This window comes from Anser anser (genome assembly GCF_964211835.1).
Source record: "Anser anser genome assembly, chromosome: Z".
Lineage (NCBI taxonomy): Eukaryota > Metazoa > Chordata > Aves > Anseriformes > Anatidae > Anser > Anser anser.
In genome coordinates, this window is record NC_139723.1 from 42,286,557 (window position 1) to 42,312,305 (window position 25,749).

The window sequence follows — 25,749 nt, forward strand, 5'->3', positions numbered from 1 at the left end:
GAGGCATTTCCCAGGAGAGTGTTACCCTTGCGTGCTAGCTCGCTGCCTTCTCTCGCCATGGAAGACTATCAGCATCAGCTGCTTATGGTTACTGGGGGACTGATCTGTTTCTGCGCTCTGGTAAAATGCATCAGATTTATGAAATACGTTTTGCCATATACCTGGAGTGCTTTGCCTCAGGCTTTCTTTCGGTCGCTGGGAGAATGGGCAGGTAATGCAAACTTCCTCACCTTCTTCTTGTAGCTGAGTGATGAATTGTTACATTACTAACTGGGAGAGGTTTTTCTTTCATTCTCACCCTGTCCCTTCAGAACAGAACATGATTTCCACTAACTGAGGCTTGCTTCATTTCTTTTTTGTTGCCTTGTAGTAACTTCAGATTAATGAGCCTGAAGGTTTTGCCTACTTGGGGAGAAGAGAAAAATAAACTGGTAACAACCTGCACCCCTTGTGTATAGATGTGAATTTTCTCCCCATTCCTACTTGTGATGTTTTTTTCTCTACTGGAAATGCTTTAGTTTTGATAGCATTTCCTACATCCTCAGTTTCCTGATGTGTGAAGCAAGTACCTTCTAGTGTATCCTAGTACATGGTCTCCATTCTTCGAAGCAACTTGTCTTTGTTCCTCGTGACTTTGCTCCAGACTATTTTCTGGTTTTTGTTCTTTTTTTCTTTTCTTTTTCCAGAACTGATGACTTATCCTTAATGGTATCATTAACAAACCAAATCTACTTTTGCCTAAAAACTACAAAAGCTGCAACTTGGCAGTGCTTTTTTTAAAAGATATTACATATTCTCATGAAAATAACAGAAATGTTTAAAAAACACCTTCTTCCTACTGAACATCAATGATTTTCTTAGGCTTGATAAATTATCAGCATGAAGTAAGAATGAAAAGGTTTCTGAGTTTCTGAGTTCCTGGGCTACAGATGTCACCGATGGTGGCCTCTTGGTATGAAGTGACCCCAAAAGTACTCTTGTGCTTCCTTCCTTACCCCCGTGCTAGAGACTTGATGTCACTGCATTGAGTATATGTTTAATAAACACTTTCACAGTGGATTAAGAAGAAATTAAATCCACCCCTTTACTGAAGACCTGCCTAAACACCAAGTGCTTCTGAAATAATGCATAGATCTCGTCTTAATGCTAGTAAGACATAGACCTCACTTGTGTGTGTGTGGTGAGGAGCGCTGTGTGGAACACTCTCTGTAAAATCCTGTTTCTGTTGAAGGCTGAGAGACTCTCATTTCCTTCGGTGGACCTTGCGTGCTCTGTCCTACAAATATTAAGGTTTCTCAGCCCAGTAACGTTTATTAGACCCGACTGATTTGCTGCATCACGTGGCACATGAGCTCCTGAGAACTGTGAGAGTGAAAGTTGGAAAGTGGAAGCTTCTTTTCCAGTGGGTGCTTGCTTTTCACCTGCAGGCCTACTAGGAAGGCAAAAATCCACCGCTTCCTCACCACGGGATTTCTGTTATTTGTGAAATAAGAGGGTAGTTGCTCTTCTGTTGGCAGTGATCCCAGCTGTTCAAATTCACCTTGCTCTCCCAGATTCTTTTGCAACTTAGAAGTCCTTGATCCACATTTTTTTAGACGTTGACCCATTTTTAATTTTGCTTTGAAAACTTACCAGGTGTACGTCAGAATCACTTTAGTGCTTGCCTACTCTACTTATTTCTTTCTTGATAAGAAAGGTGAAAACTTTTTGTTTCTATAGTTCCTCTTTTTTATTTGCTTGTGTAATATTTAAAGATCAGGATGCTTTACAAATGCCAAGGCTTGTTTACTTTCTCAGTGACACTAAATCCAAAGGTAAACTGCGACTCAGAAAGCTCTGGGAGAAGAGCATTTTATAGATGGTTGTTAAGCTTTTCCTTGCTGAAAGAATTCTTGTGTGAGAAAAGTATCACTTCAGCCACTAGCATCAGCTTCAGTCACTAGTTACTCCTTATCTTCTGTTGTACTGCCATAGACATACAAGCTAAAAAGCTGCAAAACAGAACTTGTAGAAATGTGTGTACGGAAGACAATTCTACCATCTCATAGGAAATGGATTTGTTGCTGAGTGTCTCCTCGTTGAACGTGAGAATAAAAGCTAGCAACTGCATTAGATAGGTTACTCTGAGGGGGGATTTGCTTTGAAGACAAAAAGTGCTAAGTGGAGTAACAAAAAGATGAAAAAGTCACAAGGGATTAACCAAGTGTGTGTGGGGAATTGATTCTGTGCTTTACTAGAAGCATTTTGGTAGTAATGTTCAAGAAATGCAGATGAGTAAGTTTAACAAATTCAGGAAAGAGCAACCTGCAGTAGAGCAACAAATATAATCCCTCTTCTTTTTACTTTCTCCAGTGGTCACAGGAGCAGGAGATGGGCTTGGAAAAGCATATTCGTTTGAGGTAAAATAGATTACATACACTTAATTTTATTTTAACAAAATGGCAATTGCTACCCCTTTCCCAGTCTCCGCGAGTTACTAACACAATTCTAGGATTCAAAGCCACTGTGACAAACCCGGTACTAATCCTTCCCCTCCGTATTTGCAGAATAACATTAATCAAGTTCTGCAAGGAAACCGGTGTTGCATTTCAGAGGAAAGTCATTCGTGCCTCACTGGTCTCGTCAGTCCAAAGAAATAAAATGGAAACACTGAATAATCCAAAAGATTTTGTGTTGTCTGTCCGGAGTGGGAAGTCTCCTCGGTTATCCCTTTTTAATCCCAGTTTCACAGCTAATGTGCTTTTTGTCTTTCACTGAGGTTGTCCAGCATTAAAAATACAAAATGTATTTTGTTAGCCTTCACCGTTGCAAAGAACAGTCTGAGAGACTTATTTGAAATAATAAAGGATAACTATGCAAATGAAAATGAACTAAAAATTATGGAAATTATAATGAAATATATATGGTTTGATTAAGCATTGCTAGCTTCATGAGTCTGTAGAAGGAAGGAGGAAGCCACAATCAGTTCTGCGCTGTTGTGCAGCCACTACATTTCACTTCACTGAAGTCACACATCACTGGAGACAAGGCAGCCTTGAAGTTGAAACATTCAGAAACACGAAGTTACTGTCTTCAGAGCTGAGATGACAGGGTGAAAATTAGCAGCCTTTAATATGTGAGGGCTTAGATTAGATGTGCTGCCTGCTGATGTGATAAATTATATAAAAACTTTCTCTCATGGGAAATTTGGCTTTTTGCCTTTGATTTAGTAGGCTGGATTTTTTAAAGCCAGCTTTCATAAGCATTATTCACTTTAATCACCTGATTTTGATTACTGGGGGTGGCAATACAATAAGTACTTTTGAAAGGGTGTTGAATGTAGGAAGCACAAAGATACCAGGTATTGTGTATATATATATGTATAGTTTAATATTTGTAGTTTAATATCTGTCATAGTTGTGATAAAGATCACATGCTCTCCTGTGGAAGCAAAGAGAAAATGCTGCCTTCTATCTACTGACTGAGTTGCTGTAATGCTGAGCAAATGGCAAGGGTCTGCAGATGCAGCTTGCTGAACTAACCCCGTATGGGAGCACCTGGTGATATTTCAACCACGTGAAGTTTGCTGGCACCTGAGAGTGTCTAGATCGGATTCTCTTTTTTTTTCTGCCTTTTGTTCTGCCTTCTTTGTGTCATATAGGTTATACAACAGTAAATCCCATTTAAAAGGCCATTCATGGCATGCGAATCATGAGAAAGTATAAAATAACTACTGTCTTTTCTTGAAAAAACAGCTCTTGGCTGGAACTGGCAAGATTTTGTGGAACATTTGTTCATTATTCTTGGCTTTTGTGTGATGACTGAGAGCCATCTTTATCCTTGCTGAGACGTACCTTCCTCCCCAGGTGGTCCCTTTGATTGAAGCTGTGGTCAGCTACTGCGCTGTGGGGCAGATCCCAAGCCCACACCACATGAGCTCATAGTTTGGCACGTCATCTCGCTGGCTGAGGTCAAAGCACACGCTTGTGTGTGGCTTGTGGATAAATAAACCCGAACCTGCTGTTTTAACGTCTGTGTGCCTTTGGAGTTCCTGGCTCAGCGCTGCTGTCTGCTGATCTGATGTCGGAGTACAAAGTTCTCTGATATTCTGCTGGAACGGGTCCCGCTGGTATCGTGGGCTGATGTAGAGGCAACACACATCTTGTCTGTGGGCCGCAGGGCCACAGCATCTCTTCCTCTGAGTTTGTGCTGCAGCAACAAGTGATTTCCTTGAGACGTGGTCTGATAACAAGTTACAAACTAGTGTAAGGGCTCAGGCTCCTATGGCACAGGAGGCTGAGGAGAGCAGTTCTCATGTTTTGGAAGACTAGTGTGATGTGGCTTCCTCTGCTCAGTGTTTCCTGTGGAAACTCGAGTTGGTGGCTCGTGAGTACAGCCCAGGAGATAGAGGTTCAGGCGAAGATTACAGTATTTACTGGGTCAGTATCCGTGTTACTAAGGCTTACAGACAGATACAGGCCTCTGTGAAATCCATTAAGCTCAAGAGCTCTCTGGGTTTGTGTGAGGAGCCAGACAGCTGTGAGGTCTCAGAGTACTGCTTTGTTGATGCCTGGACACAGATTTTTCAGAGCAAATTATTGTCCCTTTAGGTTCCTAATCTTGTGTTGGCAGGCAAGTACACCTTGACCTTATCCTCTCCCGCATGAAATTCCAGGCTTCTGAGAAGGCTCTGACTGTACTTCTGACATGTCAGGGTGATTTTGAAGGACCGGTCCTTGTGAACGTACAGACTCCATCCCTTAAACTGACTGCTGTGATGTCAAAGTGCTGGCTTTTGGAACCAGTTTGCTATACGTATTTCAAAAGGCAGGTTTCTGTCTCAGTCTGTCACGTCTGAGACATCTTGACATCTCCACTCACTTGTTAGTACTTCAGATACTGGTACGAACTTGTTAGTTCTATTTTCCTGATGTAGTGGCAAGAGAAGTGCTTTAGGATCTCCTCCTGGCTTAGAACCTCAAATATCTTGAGTGTATGGCCAAGACCATTCCATATTCTGACATGTACAGTTTAACCTCTGCACTCTTCTTACCTGATGGCAGGACACAAGAAGGATTTTGGTGGCTGATCTGGTCATCTTTTCTTTCTTTCTTTTATTTATTTATTTTTTAAATTGTTAATATTTAATAAGATTCTTATAAATCTAAATGTATCTAAATCAATGTTTTAGCACACCATTTCAACCCAGGCCATTCTATGGTTCTATGATTTTGAGAAAGCCTTTGTGTTCATTTATTAATGCAGCCTTTTCTGAAATCTCAAACCTTTGTCCTTTTTCCTGAAATCCTATGCAGTATTACCAGCAGTATAATACAAGCTAAATATGATCTGAGTTTTTCTGTTCCAGTTGCATACGCATTCTAATTTCTCAAGTTGACCCTGGATTTATTCTTTGAAATACTGCTGATCCAGTTGTGTTGTACAGGTGCAAAGCTAGCGGAAAGCTTGCAGAATCATCTGCCCTGTCTCAGCCTGCTGGACCAAAATGGGTTGAAGGATTTGAATCACAGGGATCCTTCAGGCCTGCATCCCAAGCAAGGGAAGAAAATGTGTGAAACACTGAGGCCATATCAGTGCAGTCCTGGGGAAGAGAGAAAATCTCTTAAGATTAGTAGAAAGTTGTAGTAGGTGGCTACGGCATGCACAGAATTATTATCAAGGGTTTTAAATTATTACATCTAATGATCCGTGTAGAGTATAACCAATCTGTCAGTGTAGCTGCAGATACGCTTTGAATCTAAAACCCATGTCGTGCCTTGTGCAAAGCTGTATTGTCTGAAAATTTCATTTGCTGGAAGATTTACTTCAGACTGTAGCTGCAAAAACGTGCTGGAAAATAGAGTGACTTCACATGAATTAGTGTGGGCTTAAGCTTTTTAACAGTGTCTTTGTGCGATTCCAGAACGCAGATCCCACCAGATCTCCCTTTAACATTGATCCCACTTCCAAAGGCTGAGTTACCACACATGGCTAAGGCTGCAGTCTGTAGTACTGCTCCCGCATGTCGGCAGCCTCAGAGGGCCGGGAGCATTTCGGCCCTTTGCCACTGGGAGTCAGGGTTTCCTCACCCAGCAGGTCTGCCTGGTGCGGCGCCGGGAAGATGCTTCGCGCTGAGGGCGTCTGCGCTCGAAGCTACTTTCGTTTGCAATGCGGCTGTGTTAAAACTGATTTAATCTGTGCCGTGGATGGCCAGGAAATTCCTCTTTTTTTTCTTTTTCTTTTTTTTCTTTTTCTTTTTTTTTCTTTTTTTTTTCTTTTTTTAATACAATTCATTTTGTTTGCCTCGGGGGTGCTTTTGAATCACATATGGTCATTAAAATGTCCTATGAAACTGATTTCTGAAAAAAATGCATGTTTTCTGTGTGGGTCAGGAGGCAAAAATAAAAGAGTAGGCAGGTGTGCAACCATTTTTGCCTTGAGAAATGGCTGCCACAACCTTTTGTTTCCAATTAGTCTGGTATACAAAAGCAGAGGCGAGTCCTCTCACCTGGCAGTTTGTGATTTTGTTTGCCACAAGTATATATGCTTTTGGCTAAAATACAACACAATCTTAGCAGTAGGGATCATTTTTTATTTATTTTTTAAGGAGGGATTTTTCCACCAAACAAAGCACAGAGAGGTATAGCTGAGATGACATTGAGAAGCCCAGTGAGACAGACTTTTATTTTGTATATGACATGTCTGATATTTGGTCTTGAGTCTAAATGCTCAAAAAATCAAAACAATCCCCATTCAAACACCCCCAAGTGACAGGTAGGAATAAGTGACCACAGAAGCAGGGACCATGTCTCCGTTGCTTTCAAGTGGATAGGAAACAGCTTGAGCAAAGCTCATGTGGACAAAGGGAAATTCGCCAGTGCGAAGACAATTAACATTCTCTTCCTGAGTACCTCAAATGGAGCCCTTAAAATAAGCTTTCGAAACTCCAGAGCATCTGAACCTCTGCGTGTCTCCTTGGAGCATGGGACAATTATGTGAGAGGGTCTCCAAAAGCTCGGGATTGTGCGTGGTCTTTGTGCTGAAAATGCAAATGGTCGTGGCTTATACACTTAATAGACAGTCTGCCCCTGGTACTCTCAGTGTAGTGAATTTTTAAACAAAGGTCCTTATTCCTTAACATTCTTTTCATTGTTTCAGAAGAGCTCAGTAGGACAATCTGCTTCCCTCAAATAGGTTTAAGGAGAGTGCGTTGCAGGGAGTCAGCGACAGAAATGAATGGGTCTTCAGTGTGTGGGCTTTGCCAGTTCATTTCTTGGTCTAAGCAAACATGGTACTTTCAGATGCAGTTGGCTTTATCTTTGTGCTGACTGAGTTAACTCTCTTTCTCCTTGCTTCCATGGCTATTTTTTTCTGGTTTCAGCTCTATCTTTCGTTTCTTTGTGCATGCAACTTTCTTCAACTGCTGCTTGTTAATACCTTAGTTTCACAAGCTGAGGGCATATTTTTCTCTCAGGTGCTGCCTCACACTCTTTAGCTGATGGGAGTGGGAGGCCTAGGGAAAATGGGAGAATACCCTTCTCTGTTTATTCTGTACATGGTAAGACCAAACTGACTATGGACTGCTGTGTTATATGCTGTTCACAGCTGTAAACTTCAACTCTTGCCAGTATCTTTGTGGATGTACCTTTGTGTGACTGTATTTTCAATTTTTATGCATGGACTTGTTGGGCTTCTTCACTTTTTTTTTTTTTTAAAGTCTGTATCTAATGAAAGAAAAAAATTTATCCATCTGTCTTGTGTGAGATTTTATTTCTATTAAGTTTGTATGAATAAATTCAAATGCCTGCAAACTCTTGATCCTTCAGTTCAATATGCTCAGTGTACTTCCTCAAGATTAAAAACAAAATGTGAGGGTCAAAGATGGTGTCATCAGCTTATTTGTTTCCTAATGCTTTTCTGGGAAATGTCATGTTGTCTTCATTCCCTGTGAATATTCACTCACTTGAAACTGGATAGGGTTGTTTATTTTTTGGTGTGTTATTGAGTTTTCATTACTGTCCAGTGTGTTTTTCTCATAATGGTCCAAGATTATACAGGAAAGGAGGTGTTTTCACAGACTGTTAGAATCCAAATTAATGTTTGACCTGTTTTTAGTATCCGTTGCTTACCCATTAGGCAGGTGATAAGTGACTGAAAACAATTAAGTAATTCTGTCATTGTTTTTGTTGTAAAACTAGAAAAAAATGTCTTCTGAAAAAAAGTCTTGTCAATATTTTTTTCTGACAACTTTTATATTCTCCTCTTGCAGCTGGCAAAACGTGGGTTAAATGTAGTTATGATAAGCAGAACTCTTGAAAAACTGCAGAGAGTAGCCACTGAAATCGGTAAGCGTTCATCTCAAACTTACTTTCCTGTTTAGCAGGCTGGCTTGGCAGGAACCTGAAGGTCTGTTTCCCTGGTACAGCATCTAGTACGGGTGGGCCCCAAGTATTGCTACAGATTGAGCCCCAGGTATTGATGCAATATGACAGATACTTTGTTTGATATCACTTTGTTGTTTCAACCCTTCTAGTCTTGGACTACTTTAAATGTACATGCTGTAATTCAAACAGTGCAATAGGTTGGACACGTTAAAAATAAAAAACAAAAAAAACCCACACGACTGTAGGTTCTGTACTGGCTTAAAACCTTTATTCACCTGAGCTTAAATTCTATAAGAACAGGCAAAAGAGATGTAGTACTAGTACTAGATGTAGTACTAGATGTAGTAGTACTAGATGTAGTACTAGTACTAGTCTGAATCATCTATGAAACAGTTTTTGCTCAGGAAAGATTGCTTTTAGTCTAGTTCTTGGAATATAGCGAAGGAGGAGCAGAAATGAAAACATTGTAGCTGTTGTCTTTTTTTTTTTTTTCCTTTTAAGATTTACAAGTTCCATTTGGCTTTTGATAATGCAGTTAAATAGTTCATCTTTAGAATTAATGTTCCCTTTCTTTCCTTCAGAGTGGATAAGCCATTTGCCCTGGGGAATGGCTTGTTTAAATACATTAAGACTGACAGTTAGGATTTCTGTAGGAGTCAAGTGATTTTATATCCTCCATTAACTTTAGAGATTGTGTTAATCAGAGTTATTTTTCCCACAATCTCTTCTTCTATACATGGCTTCCGTCCACCGTGCTCCTTGATTTACAGTCTCCTGTGCTAAGCATGTGTCACTCCCAGGTTTACAGCCCTGCCTCTAGGCAGGCGGGGCACCTGGCTGCAGCAGCACATCAGGTTTGGGGCACTCACCTGCCGAGCATGCGGTGCATCTCCTAGGGAAGCTTCAGGAGCTCCTCCTGCTGAAGCAAGGGATTGATTGGGCTTCTAATTTTTCTGTCCGATTTCCCCCTGTCCGCCGTCCCGCCGAGGCCATGCAGTGCTGTGCCCTGCAGCAGCACCCAGCCAAAGACCTGCCCTGTCCTGGAAGGCATCGGTGTGGCAGCCCACCCTGTGCCAGTGGGCACCAATTTTCCCCAAAGTTTGCTGAAATTGGTGGCAGCTCTCAGTGAGATCTTTCCATTGTTTTCAGTGGGTTTTGGCTCATGCCCAGAGTGACTCATGTGTTGTTGTGTCAGGCTGGAAATGGGTGCGTAACAACTAGTAGATGTCACAAACAAAAGGAAGAAGAGGAGGATACGGTGATGACAAGTGGACAGCATCTGATCTAAGGCATGGATGAGAAAAAAATCAGCAGGGAGCTCTGGATGTGTGCTTAGGTTAAAGCTTTGGAAAGGCTCCTCTGATTTCTATTTGCAGGCTTGGGCTTTACTGTAATTAAACTAAGCAGTCATTGGAAAGGAAGAAGAGTTAAATTTACTATGATTTTATGTGAGTAAATAAACAATGCAAACCAAAAATGAAGCAGAAACTTAACAGAATGCTTTTACTGTTTTCTAAATTCTGTAACTCTCACTGACTTTTTTTTTTTTTTTTTTTTTAATCTAAACATCTTAAACAAGCAGTGTCTTACTGCAGGCAGTTATCTCTACCCTGAACTAACATGCAAGGAGATTAAGGCACAGAGAGATAGAGACACAAAAATTATCACAGGCTACGTAAATATGTCGTAGGACTGTGCACATTGCTCATGTTTCCTTTTGCTTAACAGCTAGACTGTGTATCTTTTTCCGATGAGTTGGACACAGTAACTAGACGACTTGACTCCCTTCTCAACCTGATGACATTATTTGCGTAATTGTACTGTAGAATTCCATTCAGACACTGAATAATATAAACGAAAGGAGGTTAACAAGGGTAATTCCAGAGGTCTCAGTAGCTGGCTTTCAAACAGCCCTGTGGATCGCAGGAACGTCTGAGAGCACCTCTCAGAAACGGAGCTTGCAGCAGGCAGAAATCCACAAGCAGAAAAACCTTTCTGCAAATAAGCACTGGAACCAAAAGCCAGATTTCCACCCCATTGGACAGGATGGCTTTTCCAGAACATGAGATAAAAGATAACAAAATAAGTCTTGTGAGGGCAGATGGAGATATCCATTGCACCAGGTATACTGCTTATTTAATATGTTTACTGTTGTGGTTGTAAAGCCATTGATCAGGAGATCAGATATGATGGAATGCTATTGGATATACTCCTTCTTCTTTGTCTTCTTACACTTCCTAAGCAAGCTGTACAAACAGAGCTAGATCCTGATAGAGAAGTTATAACCCTAGAATTGGTTGATAAGACCAGGGCCTGTACTTGTTAAGCTGTTAAATCATGCCAAATAACAACAACTATGCACTTCTGTAACACACTAATATTAGCCACAAAAAGATATATATATATGTATACATATATATATGTCTGTATGAAGAAACAAATCTGTATTTAAGGAAAGAAAGTGTCTGATCCTCAGAATGCAGCTGAAAGTATAGCTACATCATCTTAGACTAGCTGAACATGCAGGTCATGAATTTGGATTTAGTGATACAGTGAGTAGTTTATCTGACTTTCCCTGTAGATATCACATCCATTGCTGTAGAACAAAGCAGCAAATACAAAAATCACCCCACAGAATGGCCAAGAACCAAACGTGTCTCACTCCCACTAAGTCTGGTAAAGGTGCTAGCTGTGTCTAGCTGTCGCCAGTACTACGCTGTGTCCTCCACCTCTCCTCCTTCCAGAGCTGGCTCCAAGAGCTAAGCAGGTAATAAGCTGAGATCACTGAGGTTTTTTATTAGCAAGAAAAAAAAGACACTCCCTTGGCACATCCTTCCTTCTCCATTAAAGGTGGTTAAGCATACCTGTTTTGTCTTGCTGATCCCTTGGGGTAAAACACGACTGCTTAAGGCTGATTTCCCAATACACACTACTACTGCTACATAACAGAGCACCTCAGGGCCTTGACCAATATTTCTGAGTGCTCAACTGACTAATAGTAATTCCCAGGGCTTTTTTTTTTTGTTGTTGCTCACTGAGTTCATGTTCTCTTGTATCTTCTATCACCTATTGCAGTTCTATTTTCATCTCCATTCTCTTTGTTTCTTCTCTATTTTTCTGTTATTTTTGAAACTGAGGTTTATTATATTTCTGAGGAGATACATTTCTTTAAAAGACATTCAAAATGTAGCCAGAAATGTAGTCAGAGCTTGTAATTTATAATTTTACAGAACTTTTAATATTTCTCCCGTCATATTTTTTTAGTTTCTTTTTGTTGTTTAAGTAACATCTCATTTTGCTCTTCTCTCTGCAAATTTCTGCTGAACATGAAGCCTGAATGCTTCTATTTCACGTTCAGATTTTGTTATAGTACTTCAAAAGTGTCTTCTATTGCTACAAAGATCAGTTCTTGTGTAACTCAGGCATTCATTTTGCTACCCCAGGTTTCCAGAAGATCTTCCTATCTCTCCAAACAGAAAGGGAGAGTTTCTGGCAGCCTTCATGTTCTAACCAACTTCATGCTTCTGCCGGATTTATTCTCTTCTTGGTAAATTTCAAGAGGCAGCACGTTATCCTATCTGACAAGTAGGATTCCCAAGTGGTCTGAGGTCAGAAGGAGTTAGATGTACCTTTAATGATACATTTTGTAACATGTCAGATGAAACAATACAGCTCAGGTTTTTAATTTTCCTGAAATTCTTTTTCTCTCTCTCTCTCTTTTTTTGTTTTTGTTTTGTTTTGTTAAGGGAATAACCTATTCTGATGTTTAAAAACCTAGATTCTTTTCTTCTAGCACATTTAGGACTTTGAAAAAGAGTTGGAGTGGCTTTAGTCTTCAAAGAGTAATGTAAATCTTTGTCACAGAGAGGGAGAGACATAAGATACTTGGAAAATATTTTTTGGCTTTCTCCTATATAGACTTGTTATCATTTTCTGAAGAGCTATCCCTGGATAATTCATTTATAAGCATGATAGTTTTATTTTATTTTATTTTATTTTATTTTATTTTATTTTATTTTATTAATATATTGTTTTATTCTTAAATGAGACAGAGTAAAGCCATCTGGAGTACTTGTTTGTTGGCTGAGAGTGCTGGTTGCAGCAGTGCATTTGTGTGCAGACAAGGGGATGCAGAGAAAGGCCAAATGGTTTGTTTGATCCTAATTTTTATGCTGCTGTAGTTTTGGCTGCCCTTCTTGTTGCCCGCAAGAAAGATGGCCACAACATCACTACACTTCTGAAGACCATCTTGTTTTGTTTATAGAGCTCTTCAATCATCAGGTCACCGTAGGTGTCTGCTCCAGCTGTTGCTCTGTTCTTTCTCTTCACTCCATTTACACTCACAATGTCCTTATTCTTTGTAGCTGCACCGTTCCCCCAGTTTTGGACTACTAGGGGGGTCATTTGCCATTTATAGGTTGAAGGTTCAAAGGGTGTTTCATCCTTTTCATGCACACAACTGCAGCTTGGAAAGAAGGCAAGAGAAAGGGCACTGCTTCCTCCTTGCCCCTGTCATGGAGACAGATGTCCTTGAAAATCACACACAAGACACAGCCTGCTTTTCACATCTGGAGTCACAGCGTCTGCTGTTTCCTCAGACTGCTTCTGTTGCTTTGGTAGTGTGAGGTGTTTGAGACTTGCGGTACGTTGAGGGGCAAGGAGGGATCAGCCTGGAGGGAATGGCATCCCTCTAATCCATCCTGTAATGCAGGCCCAGTGTGGCTGCAAACTGGCTTGCTGGACCCAAAGCCAAAATGGACTTCCTGCCAGGCTCGCTGTCCCAAAGTGGTCCGAGGAGCAACAGGCCTTTTCCTAAGTCTGGATGGAGTCAGAGAGGTGAGGCACGACTTGTGAGTAGAAATCACTGAGCAATTCCTATTCAAAGCAGCGCTCTCTGTTGCCTATATGACAAAACCAAGTTCCAAGCAAGTTTGGGCAGTTTCCCAAACAAGACTCAAAGCAGATTTTCTGCCATCCGCATGCACCTGAATTCCTGCTGCTTGAAGCGAGTCTGCAACCCGATCATCTATTGACATTTCCAAGATTCACTTGTCACTTTTTTCAGTGAACTTCATCTGGATTTCAGGTTGCCCATAAAACTTGAAAGCAGGTTTAGCAGCAAGAATTTACAATGTGAACAACTAGTTAGAAAGGACCTTACTGGGCCCCTTTGAAGGAGAACCTTGACTTTAAAAATGAGTAAATAAGAGCCTCTACCTCTTTTCCTCATGAAACTTCATTGAAAATATGGACAGTAATAAATCAACTGCTGAGAAAAATGGTAATGTACAGCTGGGCTCCGCTCCTGCATAGCATTGATACTGGAAAAATCATACACATTTCCCTTTCCCTTCTGTGTAAATTGACCTTGCAAAATTTAAGCTCCAACTTCCCTTAAATGTCTTTACTCCAGCAAAATCCTAAGATTCAGTCCATGAAGTTGCAAAAGTTAAAACAAGAGAGGAATTGGGAGAAAAAGATGCAGAAAATATGGCATCACAACAAGTCCTGTTTTCCCCTCCTCCTACAAGACAAAAATGAGTGTTGCTTGTTAAAATGTTCATCTTATGTATGAAAACACTTTAAAACAATTCTGCAAAACTGTGCTTATGTCAAGGATCTGGCACCCACATTCACTTGTCTAATGTATGCTGACAGTGTTCTTTTATAAATATTATGACAACCAGGGGAAGAAGTTCTATATTGTTTATTTCCTCCCCACCATCTCCCCCCCCCCCCTTTTTTTTTTCTCTTGCTGAAGGACTAAATGCTGTTTAGATTTTGTGAGGGAATTTTCACTGATTTCAGGGCATAAGTTCATCCTATTTCCCAGGATATTTCCCCAAAAACAACTGTAACCAGTGAGAGTGTTTTGCTTGTGTTGCAATTCTTTTAAAAAACAGAAAGTTGAAAAAATTTCTAATTTTACAGTGGACATTACTAAATTATATATCTCATTATTTCTCTTATTACTGAATTACAGTTCTCCCTCTCTCTGGGTAAATGCAAAGGGATATTCTATTTTTTTTCTTAATTTCAGAGCAGGCCACAGGTCAAAAGGTGAAGGTTATACAAGCTGATTTCACTAGAAATTCAGTATACGAGAACATTGAAAAAGGTCTGCAAGGCTTGGAAATTGGTGTTTTGGGTGAGTCACTAAGGTCTGTTAATTAAAGAGTATTTTATGGCTGCAGTGCATTTAGCAGAGAATTGTACAAATGATGTGTGTCATAACAACTTGTTGGCCAACATCTGAAACCAAGCACACAACTGCCTAACACGTTTGAGCATTAATTATCTCTAACAAGTTTTAAAAGTGAATTAAGATTCTTCAAGCATTTCCCATTTCTCTGTATAGTGGCTTCTCTTGCTGTGAAACCTTTTCTGTCACTTCATGAGCAACATCCAGCTTGTGGGGTGACCTCTTCCCTCTGTGGCCTCAAGGAATTCATTTTCCGTATGGGTTGTTTTACAGCTGTGTGCAATTCTCATATTCAATCTGAAACAAGCCTGTGGCTAATGTTAATTTGTATGATCCACATAGAAAAAAAAAAAAATATATATATATATTTTGGTTAACAAAATCATCCTTTTAGTAGTGAAACAAACAAGCAAAACAACAACAGAAGAAACAAACAACCCCCCTAAAACTGTACAGCAGATTGTATTTCTGTTCCCCGTAGTCTATACCAACCAGTACTGATGACTTCATTAAGAGTGAGACTTGGTGCTTGCTGAATGAATGCTGGTGAAGCAGTGTTTCTGTTCACCTACAGCTTAAAAACTGAGTCTTGTGGAGAAGCCGTTTGTTTAACTAGCTGAACTGCGCACTTTATCCAGATGTGGTTCTTATCATTATGTTTCCTTCTATTAGTTAACAATGTTGGAATGCTTCATAATCCTCTCCCATGCCGTTTCCTTAATGCACCAGACGTAGATGAGGTAGGATTACTCCATGGTTTTCTATTTCCAATATAACAATTATGCACCATAATTCTTCTTAACAAGGGACAGATTCTGTCCCTACTACAATCAGTGGATATTTAAGTGTTCAGTTGGGTGGGAAAACTACTAGGCCTGATGGAGCATCTCTTGATGTGTTTTTAATGTTCAGAAGAGCTTGCACAAGAGAAAGAATGGTATAGTTTTGCTAAATTGCTGCAGACACCTAGCAATAGAAGAGCTGGTCTGGCCACAGCAGAGATCAGTAGCCTCTCTGTCTCACTGCTCTCACGTAATGTCATGGGGGCCAGCCTGGTCACAGCCAGAGCATTCCTGTTAATAGTATAAAAACTTTTTTACTTTGAGACACCGTTGATTTAATCTGTGGGAAAATGAAAAATAAACCTTGCTTAAACATGGTTTACTTTGGGGGGAGGGATTAATTTACACACTCAGAATAGTTTGACAGAATTGTGGACTTGATTCTTTGCCTTATTGTTGTCTACCCGTACAGAATTAACCACAAAATAAACAGCTTCCAAGTGTATTTCTTGCTAGCCCCTGCCCCAGGATCCATTCAGTCGATTTGTCATCAAACCAGAGATCCCCAAGTTGGCTCTTCCTGCAGTGTCACATGTGATGGCACCTCTTCTGCTGCTGCAGCTTGTGTTTGCCTGTTGGTCATGGGATGATACCTCTACATGGCAGTGCTTATGCTGTGTAGATGGCTTATAAAAATGCTGCTACCTCTGCCAATGGAAGCAATTCATTCTCAGCCTGGCATCTTTGTAATATGGGTGTCCTTTGGTTTGCTGGAGCTGTCACTGCTGGGACACCAGGATCCCAGGTTTTGCCATGTCCAAAGACTTGTCTGGGCAAAACAGAGTGCACTTAATCAAAGAGATGCAAGGCAGATTTGGATGTCATGATTAGTAATAAATAAATAAATAAATAAATAAATAAATAAATAAATAAATAAATAAATAAATAAATAATTTAGGGTTCACCTGCCTTTGAGCATCTCACATCATAGACACAGTGAAAATCCAAGGCAACCCTGCTTTGCAAGGAAGTTGGAATTGCTAGCTTTTTTATCTAGATAAGCCACACACACACTGAGGTTATCTATGAACTTTATGTTTTCTTGTTTCCTGCAGAACCTTGTGAACTGCAACATTATTTCTGCTACAAAGGTATGTGCCACACATGTGACTAGTCTGTAACTTATTTCATTAGAAAAAAATTAGTCCCACAAAAGAGTGACCGATTAACTTTCCTGATTAATTTCATTCAGTTTATCCAGAGATGGTTGTTTTCAGCTGGAATGTCAGCACAATTTTAAGGACCCTTTTGGATTCTACTGCCTACAAAATATTTTGATCAGTGTTCACTGGGAATGTTTTAACACTGTTGCTTTGTTGACACACATCATTAAAATGTGGCTGAAACATTTTGTAAAAACATGACAATTTTGGTAAAGAGAATATTTGTTTCAAAACCAACATCTACAAGGCAGGAAGGTTCATAGTACTGTACTTTTTGTACTGTACTGTACATGCATTTTTGACAGACAAAAAAAAAACATTTTTCTATCAATGTAGGAGAGAAACTTCAGGAGTGACTCCCAATTCGGGATTGTTACCTCTTGGAGTTAATTTTGGTTGGCTACTTCCCTTACAAGAACAGTTAATATTTCATGCTTTGAAATTCCTATTGCTCTACTGTTTGCAAGCAGCATGTTAACATGAACAAGAGCAGAACAAGAGCTTTGTAGTTCATCTCAGCAAATATCTTTCTAAACATGACATGAAAATTATCAACAGATGTTCCCCTTTCTTTGGCTAGTAAACTTTACCTCCCAAATTTGTAGTGCTGCTTAATGACCTCAGATAATAAATCATGTAATATCAATCAGTTGAAACAAATTATTTTATAAACTAGTTTGGTGGACTTTCCACTCCTAGGTTTCATTCCATTTACTTGTTGAAAGAAGAGAAATATCTGCAATATCTGAATACTGAGTATATATGCCTCACAAACCCAGCCAAAAGTTTTGTACCTTCTCAGTCTGGATCCAAAGTGTCCTCCACTTACCACTTCAAGCCTTATACATGCCACAAAATCAATGTCTTCCACTTCCCCAAGGCTTGGTTATACAGCCACAACCTTAGTGTTACAAGCACTTGGTGATTCCTTTCCTTAGTGTTACAACCACTCCCTTTTCATTTCTTCACAAAAAATCACCTTCCACCAAAACACAAAGAAGAAATCATGCTCCTCACCACTGTTGCTCATGGCTTGGTCCCAATCATTATTAATTCCACGCCCACTGCCTCATCCCTGGCTTGATTGCTGGTAGGATGCTGCTCATCTCTTCTTGCAGTGGGATGCCTGAGCTCCAGATATTCCTGGATCCCACAGATGTCAGTGGGATTTTCAGCACTGAGAAAAGGCAGGAACTTTTCCCATGTTTTCCAATTTAATTGGAAATTCTCCTTCACCCAATTTAACGTGACCCACTTTGTCACCCTTTCTGAAAATGAAGCTTGCAAAACCAACCCTGCTTCTACAGTCCTGTTGTGTATGATACTACTGAAAAAAAAAAATTGAATCAGCAAGGACTGAATTAAGTTGCATCATTCAAGAACTGAACTAAGTGGTATCTTTCATTTTCTTTTTATTACAGTCCTTGACAAGTTAGGTCACAGTCTTATCCTGTGAAGATTCATACATCACGTATGTTTATAAAGAGACGATAGTATGAGTATGAATTCCCTAGGCAGTTCGGCTTGAAATCAAGAATACTCTTCAAATTAACAGGCAGCAGCTAATTTCTTACCTAAAAACGGATTTAATTGCACTTCAAAAATTGTAAGAATTATTCCATCTGTTGTTAAAATTGAAATGGATATTTAAATAATTATCATCAAAAATGGTCCTAAAGCTCATTTGGTAGCAGAAAAAAAAAAAAAAAAGAAGATTTTATTTTCATGATTTTCTGCTATTTCTGATCCAGGTAGAGACAGAAGCAAAAAATCAAAAACAGTATAGAGTTTACTTTTTCCTTACAGTTATGACTCAATACTGAAGATTCATGAAATTCAGATACTGTTAAAAAACTTCAGATAAGCATAAGGTTTTCATTGCCTAAGAGACTAACCTTTGAAATTTTGGACAGTACAGCTGATTGACAGTCCATTAACATTTCAAAAATATTTTCCAAAACTTTGAATGTTCCACATTTCAGCTATTTGAACTGCACATGCATGTCTGAGGCTTAAGCAAATAGGAAACTGTGAATAAAACAAGACGAATGAAAAAACGTAATTGGAATGAGGGAGATTGGTTATAATTCTCAACATACTTGTCTTACAGATGACACGAATAATTTTGAAACAAATGGAACCAAGGTAATTTTTTTTCCAGAACTTTCAATTTGTTTTAGTTGCTGCCTCCACTTTATTCAGTGTTAGCTGTGCTTTTTCATTATTAACTTCTGCACTTTGTGGTGTGACAATCAGTAAGATTTACTTCTGTTACTGTTCTGTGCGAATGAATGATAGGAAGTGCTACACGTTTTCAGTCAATTGTAGAATGAGACAGAGAATATAAAATTTTGGTCTGTTTGCAGCAAAAATATGCAGGTGTTGCAGAAATAAAATGGCATGTGATGAGTCTAATTAGGCAAACAACTGCATTTGAATATATTGTCATATTTTTCCAGAAGAGGTAGCCATGCTTGGAATATTACTTTTAAAGCCCTGGAAATACCTGTATTTCCTCTGAGAGGTTAATTCACCTCTGTAATCCCTTTTGTCCTTTTAATACAATGTGATTTTAGACACATCCTTAAACCAGAAGTTAATGTTTTCAAATGAAATTTCTAGAAAACATTAACTACTACATTTTAGAGGACAGTACATACTTTTTGTTTTGGCAACAACAACAACAAAAAAAAGCTCTCACTGTTTAATTGTTTTGTTTTGTTTTGTTTTTCCTGGTTGTTGTGGAATAAATTGGTTTTAGTGATTTTTTACAGGGAGTTGTGAATAGGGAAACTAAAACAACAGATGCATGGAACAGGAAAAAGAATGTGCTGGCTAATGAGCAAAGGGGACCTACCAATTACTTAGGAGCATAAAATCTTTCCTCTGATGGCAATTTTTGCTCTGTTAGATGTACAATAGCATGTAAAATGTTCCTATGGTTCTGACTGCACTAGGCATTTAAGTTTCACTTATGCCATTATTCCTAGCTGCATTAGACTTAATTGCACCTAACAAAACCATAAAAATTGGGTCTTTTGAGAGTGTAGTCTACAGTATTACAAGAGAGCTCTGCCTTTTGGGGGAAAAATGTTAGTTTCCACTTATGCAAATTTTTACTCTAATGCTGTATGTAACTATTTAAATTCAATTTCAGACAGAAGGGTCTTATTCTGAATCTGTCCTCTGGTCTGGGTACTTTTCCCTGTCCATTATACACAATGTACTCAGCTTCTAAGGTAAGTCTTTCACATTGCTTTATGAAGAAATCTCCAAGTGTTTCCCAAAACATTTATATCAGCAATACAGGGCTGGGTTTTCAGTTGACATAAATGTGTTGTTCCAATGAAAAAAGGGAGTGATGTGAATTAGCACTAGCTGAGAACCAAGAGTCAGTGAAGGTATGCAAATGAAATCCAGCTGAAGGTATGTCTCATCTTAGGAACATTTTTGCTGTTAATTAAATTGTGTTATACCAGTGCTCACAGTCTGTCCTCACTGAGGGAAGTGGTGGCTTTTACTGGACTGGCTTAGCTAGCTTGCTTGAAACTGTAGATACATGGCAGTGTTAGATTTTACTTATGGAGTCAAGAATAAAAATCCTAGTAGGTGGCTGGTGAGTTTCCTCACTTCCTAGATTTCACTTTGAAATACTACTTTGAGTTGAAACCCCAGACCTTATCAAAGTGAAAAGTTCCTGATTTTCACTGAAACGCCAAAAAATGATCTGCTCAGATCAGGTTTGTTTCAAATGAAAAATTCTAACAATATTTGCTTGAACATAGCTGAAGTTCAGCTTGGTAAGAAAAGCTAGTTTTTCTTGGTAAGAAATTCTAGTTTTCCATTTCCTCTCTCTCATTTTAACATAAGTTTCTCATTACTCAAAACTTGAACTACATTCAAGCCAGTCAATTTTTGTTCTTTAGAAAAGTTTAGTTAATATTATTTCTAAATGATATGGTGCATTGGTTGTTCTATTTTGACTTTTTTTTTTTTTCTTATTTGAGTATTTGCTACCTTTATTTCTGAGTGCTTTTTAAATGGACTGATTCTGTCAGTGCCCTGAAAGGAAGCTATTTTACTTGTCAGCATATTGTTGTATCATGAAATATCAAGAGACTATTAGTGTTTAAATTGCAAGGCCTCTCAAATGATGGCTAGGAAACAGCCTCAGTTTTTCTGCTTAATATAGCTTTTATACTTGTAATTACAAAGGAGGGATTCAATATTGTCAAGTTTCAGAATATTTCTAAAATCAATCATTATACAAGAAAGTCAACTTATACAAAAATAAGTTAGTATATGTGTAATCTTCGTAGCGTGAAGAAAAATTTAGAAAGATAAACCCTGAAGGCTGAAGCTCAAAATAGACAAACAAACAAACAACTGCTCAAATATATTATTTTGCAAATTATATTTATAGGTTATACTCATAGGTATGCCTTGAAGGCATGAGTTGTATTTCACTCCCATTTTTATTGCAAGAAAAACTGCCTTGTAAACCTTGGAGTAGGAGGGTAGGTATTAGCCAGAGATGACAACCACAAGCAAGAGAGCTAATATAATGGGACTCAGATATTTGCATTTTCATAAATATGACAAATATTTCAATCCAGTCTGCACTAATACTTACCTGTTTTATGTCTGGCTTGCACCCATGCCATACTCCTTCCCTCATGCAGGCAGTCAATCTATTTGCTAATGTGGCACAGCAGAAAATGTGTCTTGAAAAGGTAATTTCTAGGTTTTTCAACATTCACTGTGCTTGGTTGCATGATTCTTGGTCATTTTTGTTAAGGACTCTGTATTCACATATTTGCAGGTGTATGTGAAAGTACGTTGTTTCCTATGCTAATGTTATTTCATTTTATTTTATTCTAGGCTTTTATATGCACTTTCTCCAAAGCACTACAAGCAGAGTACAGGGCAAAGGGAATTATCATACAGGTGGTACTATATCTCGCCACGCTTACCTTCATTTTAACAAATTCTTCAAGAATGATCTGAGATGCCTAAACTTGTGTCTTGCAGCCTTTGTTGGTGAAGTGCTGAGTGACCCTGTCAAAGCTTTCTCTCTATATGCAGCTATAAATACTTTTCCTTATTTCATTACAGAATCTTTATGTATTCCATATAGTCCCTTAATCCATTGGAACTATTTGTTATAATTTTTCAGATGCAGTGAAATTCCTCAAAGTGAATGGCCTTATGTAAATATTTGATGACATTACACTGCTATTATGTTTCATATTTTAGGTAGTGGCTCCTTATGGTGTTTCTACTCCAATGACCATGCACCAAAAACCTGGTCTTATTACAAAGACGGCAGAAGAGTTTGTTAGTGAATCACTGGATTATGTTACTTTTGGAGATGAGATTTTTGGATGTTTAGCCCATGAAATACTGGTAATTGAATTTGACAGTTTGTAAATGGGTCCCCAAAACTGATTCAAGGCTGTCTGGACTCAGTAGGTTCTTCTGACTGATTCTGGAATCCTCAAGGTTGGATTTCCTTAGGATACCAAGCTAATAAAATAAATATGTATGTACAGCAGCTGTTAATGATGAGCATTAAATAAAAGTACAGGGAAGAGAATAGATCTACTGATAACTGACAGGAATGAGCATTTCTCTCAAAGAGAAACATGCACACTAAAAGTATAAAGGAAAATTTTTTGCATTTAATGTTTTCTATGACCTTTCTGAACACTTGGTTAATTTCTTTCAAGAGGTTTCTGTAACCCATTGTCTTCCTATTGTTTTTGTTTGATTATTCTAAAGGCCTGTGTCCTGCGGCTTGTTCCTTTATGGGTATTCCACAGTGACAGGCTTCAAGAAGCAGTCCTGCATCTGTTCACCAGTTATCTGAAGAAAAGGTGGAGGAAGCCCTGACGTCATTTTCTTTCTTCCTTTTTTTTTTTTTTTTTTTCGGCAGGATACATTTTACTGTGGCTGTGTGCGTGAATGTGGAAGGAATCAAATCAGTTGGAGGCATAACTCCACCCAAATCACCAATCCAGTGATCAGTGACTGGATCCAATGAATCTATTAAGCAAAATAATTACTGTCCCTTTCCAGCAATTTCTGGGCTTTAGATAGGTTCTAAGAAATGCTGCTGCTGCTACTATTTTGATATAAGCTTGGAGGCCACAGATACTTATGCTTATTTGTTGTTCACAAATAAAACAATAATTTGCTTTATTCCCAAATTTGTTCAGAGTGTGTTTTGATGTTTTCAGAGAGTGTTTTGTGCCTTTGGTTTCTTCTGAAATGCCAAGGAAATTTTCAGGAGGGTGGGAAGAAAAGAAAAGGAGAAGCTTTCAGGATAGAAAGTACACACTAGAACTTTGGAAATCTGCAGTCATAAAAACGTGCTTCTGTCCAGAGGCTATGAATGACTTTGTCCTCTGCAATATCTCATATGGGCTGCAGAGGCAGGAGCATAGGCAAAAGATACGCAGTAATTCTACATTCCTGGATGGATCCAGAAGGCAAATCTTTTGATTGCAAATACCTACTCATTCAGATGTATTTCTGTTTGTAATAAATCAGGAATTTTTATGCATCTTCTCATTTTGAAGGTTTATTTTACTTCTGCTTTCCAAAGAGCTTTTTCTGTAAACCTGCATTTAGATAGCAAAGGCTTTGCTAATAAAAATAAGTATATTTTGGTGTTTGGCCAAATATGAGGATGAGTCTTTGTAATCTTTGCCATACAGGAGGGAGAGGAATCACTAAATGTATTCCACCGGGTCCAGAAATTTCTGTATGCTGCATTGAGCCTAGTAACAAATCTAGGCAACACCACATAGACTTGTGATACAATATCATGTGGTCCTAACTTTCTGAACCTGCCTCCTATGATTGTTGCTGTAATTTTCACAAAGAATGACTAAGGATTACACTGAAATATTTGAACTAAGATAATGAAAATAATGATATATAAAATTATGTAAACTTTTCTTGCAGTACAAACGGACTTGATCAAGGTCTGAAAACAATCATAAAAAATCACCTTCTTCAAAGGGGTGAATGAGAGGGGGACCTTTGCCAGGTCTTTCCATTGAGTTCAGTGAAGCTTCTCATAAATTTGTGGTTTTTTTTTTTCACATAAAAATTGGGAATGAAGGGAGAAGTAGGTCACTTGAAGATCAGTCCTAAACCCAACATTAAAAAAAACTTGTTTATCCCCTAAAATTGTGAAATTTTAATATACTGTATATTTTTGTTGTTGTTTTGAAACTTTGAAAATAACATGTTAAATGCTTTCTCTATGGTCCCAAAATAAAAGAAAACAAAGCATTTATATATATTTAAGAGGATAAGCTCCAGTTTGTACATGATGACATGAATCTAGAATTCGGTACTTTAGGGAAGACAGAAATAAATATGTATCTTGATAAAACTATGTCAGTGTCAACATTATCATCTTGAGATGAGATTTTGAATGAGTTTTTTGACTGTGCTGCAAATGAAATCCTGTCTTTGAGCCAGACTCTTGAAGGACAGTAGAAAATGTGTCAAGATGTGGGAGCACTGTAACGTCGTGGTATCAGTGTGTGCCTGGGAGGTCATCCCTGTTAGAAACCTTTATTTATAATTCCCCTGAGACAAAATACCTGCAGTTATACCTGCAGGAGATAAAGCTTAATAAATATAATCTCTAAATATCATGTTCCAAGAAGATGTTTTGCCTAATAGTTTTAATGGTCTGTAAGTGGAAGCTTTAGCTTCTACTTTCTGCGTGTGGAAGTGTATATTTCAAGATTGTTTTGCTGGTTTTTAAGAAAGGAGTGAAAGACACATTCCTTTTGGTATTGTTAATCATCATTAGAAATAAAAGCAGAGGACAAAGTTTTTTAAAAAACAGTTCTGTGGTTCAGGAGCAAGAGTTTCATTGATTCATTGACATTAGTGCAGCCTTTTCAATTTTTTTTTTTACTTTATTTCTCATAGGTTGTGTCTAGTCTTAAAATGACAAGACTGTTCTTTGGAAAAAGAAGTAATTTCTTTCTATAATAGTAGATTTTTTTTTTTAAACTCCTTTTGTGCTTTATGTCCACTGTATCTCATAGCCTTTTTAATTAAATAGCCTCTATATTTCTGTATGGCTTCTTGTATTTTATGGCTTAGTATAAAATACTTCTTCAAACAGAATTACTACTGAATAGTACCACCCAAAGTAGAAAACATCAGGAAGTGAAAGTGGGACATCTGTTCTAGACATTTCATCATTGCTGATTTGAAAAAGAAGGAATAGGAATGGTTTGTTCATCACTTCATAAAGACTGTGTTTTCCAGTGATTAAACTGTATCCTCCTAAGTGTGATATTTGTGCAGCTGTTCGGCAAATAAGTGTTGACTATAATATATGATAAACATTACATGTGGGCCAAAAGCTGAAGTCCCTGAGAGAAATGTTCATTCAATAAGAGGCCTGAGTCTGGAATGCAGTGGTTGTGCTTACCATTGGTATAAGTGCTCTGTCCCCATGGATGTATATTTTCCGACATAGCATGAAATGCAGCACACCTCTTCTCTTCTTGCCTCTCCACTCCAAATACTTACGAGGCCATGCCTATGGGCAGCTCTTTACATGTTTACTTTATGTGTGTGAGTAGTCCCAGAGGGGTGAAGAGACTCCTGCAGATAAGTGGCTGTATCTGCTCTGCTCACATCAGTGGGAGTCATTTTACGAATTTAATGGCAGCAGTGACAATTCCTGAAGACCCTCCTGCCTGCAGCTTGGCCTGATGGCACATAATAGAGCTACACGCTCCCTCATTTTATCTTGTGTTTTCACCTTCGTTACCTATCCCAGGTTAAAGAACACCCTTTTACCCTCCACACAGTGATAAAAGATCTATGTTTGCCACTGGAGACAAATAACAGCTTATCTGATATACAGGGACACTCACAATATATTGTAGCATTGGCACAGTCAGAGGTTAGTAATCAACACAGACTCAGTTTCCAAGGCTTAAAAGTCTTGTAATCCATGACAAGTGACATTTCCATATTTCTTGTCTCAGTTTTGTTTATGCTTGTGCATGCCATGTGAGTCATGCAGGATGTTGCTGAAGTTGAGCAATCGGCTCAGCGCAGATTTGTTTCTCTTGAGGAACAGGAGGATCTTGTTACTTGCTGCTCTTGCGTGGCCACTCTATTAGAGAAGCCAT

The 25,749-nt window shown here is 38.7% G+C and overlaps 1 protein-coding gene across 1 annotated transcript; it reads left to right on the top strand.

Moving 5' to 3' along the window:
• The first annotated feature begins 82 nt into the window (after positions 1-82).
• Positions 83-22,003, top strand: HSD17B3 (hydroxysteroid 17-beta dehydrogenase 3). The gene is made up of 8 exons (XM_083817960.1): positions 83-2,399; positions 8,249-8,324; positions 14,404-14,511; positions 15,238-15,305; positions 16,463-16,498; positions 18,681-18,715; positions 19,728-19,809; positions 21,452-22,003. The coding sequence occupies exons 2-8, from the start codon at positions 8,276-8,278 to the stop codon at positions 21,575-21,577; spliced, it is 504 nt and encodes a 167-aa protein (XP_083674086.1). The 5' UTR covers positions 83-2,399; positions 8,249-8,275; the 3' UTR covers positions 21,578-22,003.
• The last annotated feature ends 3,746 nt before the right edge of the window (positions 22,004-25,749 follow it).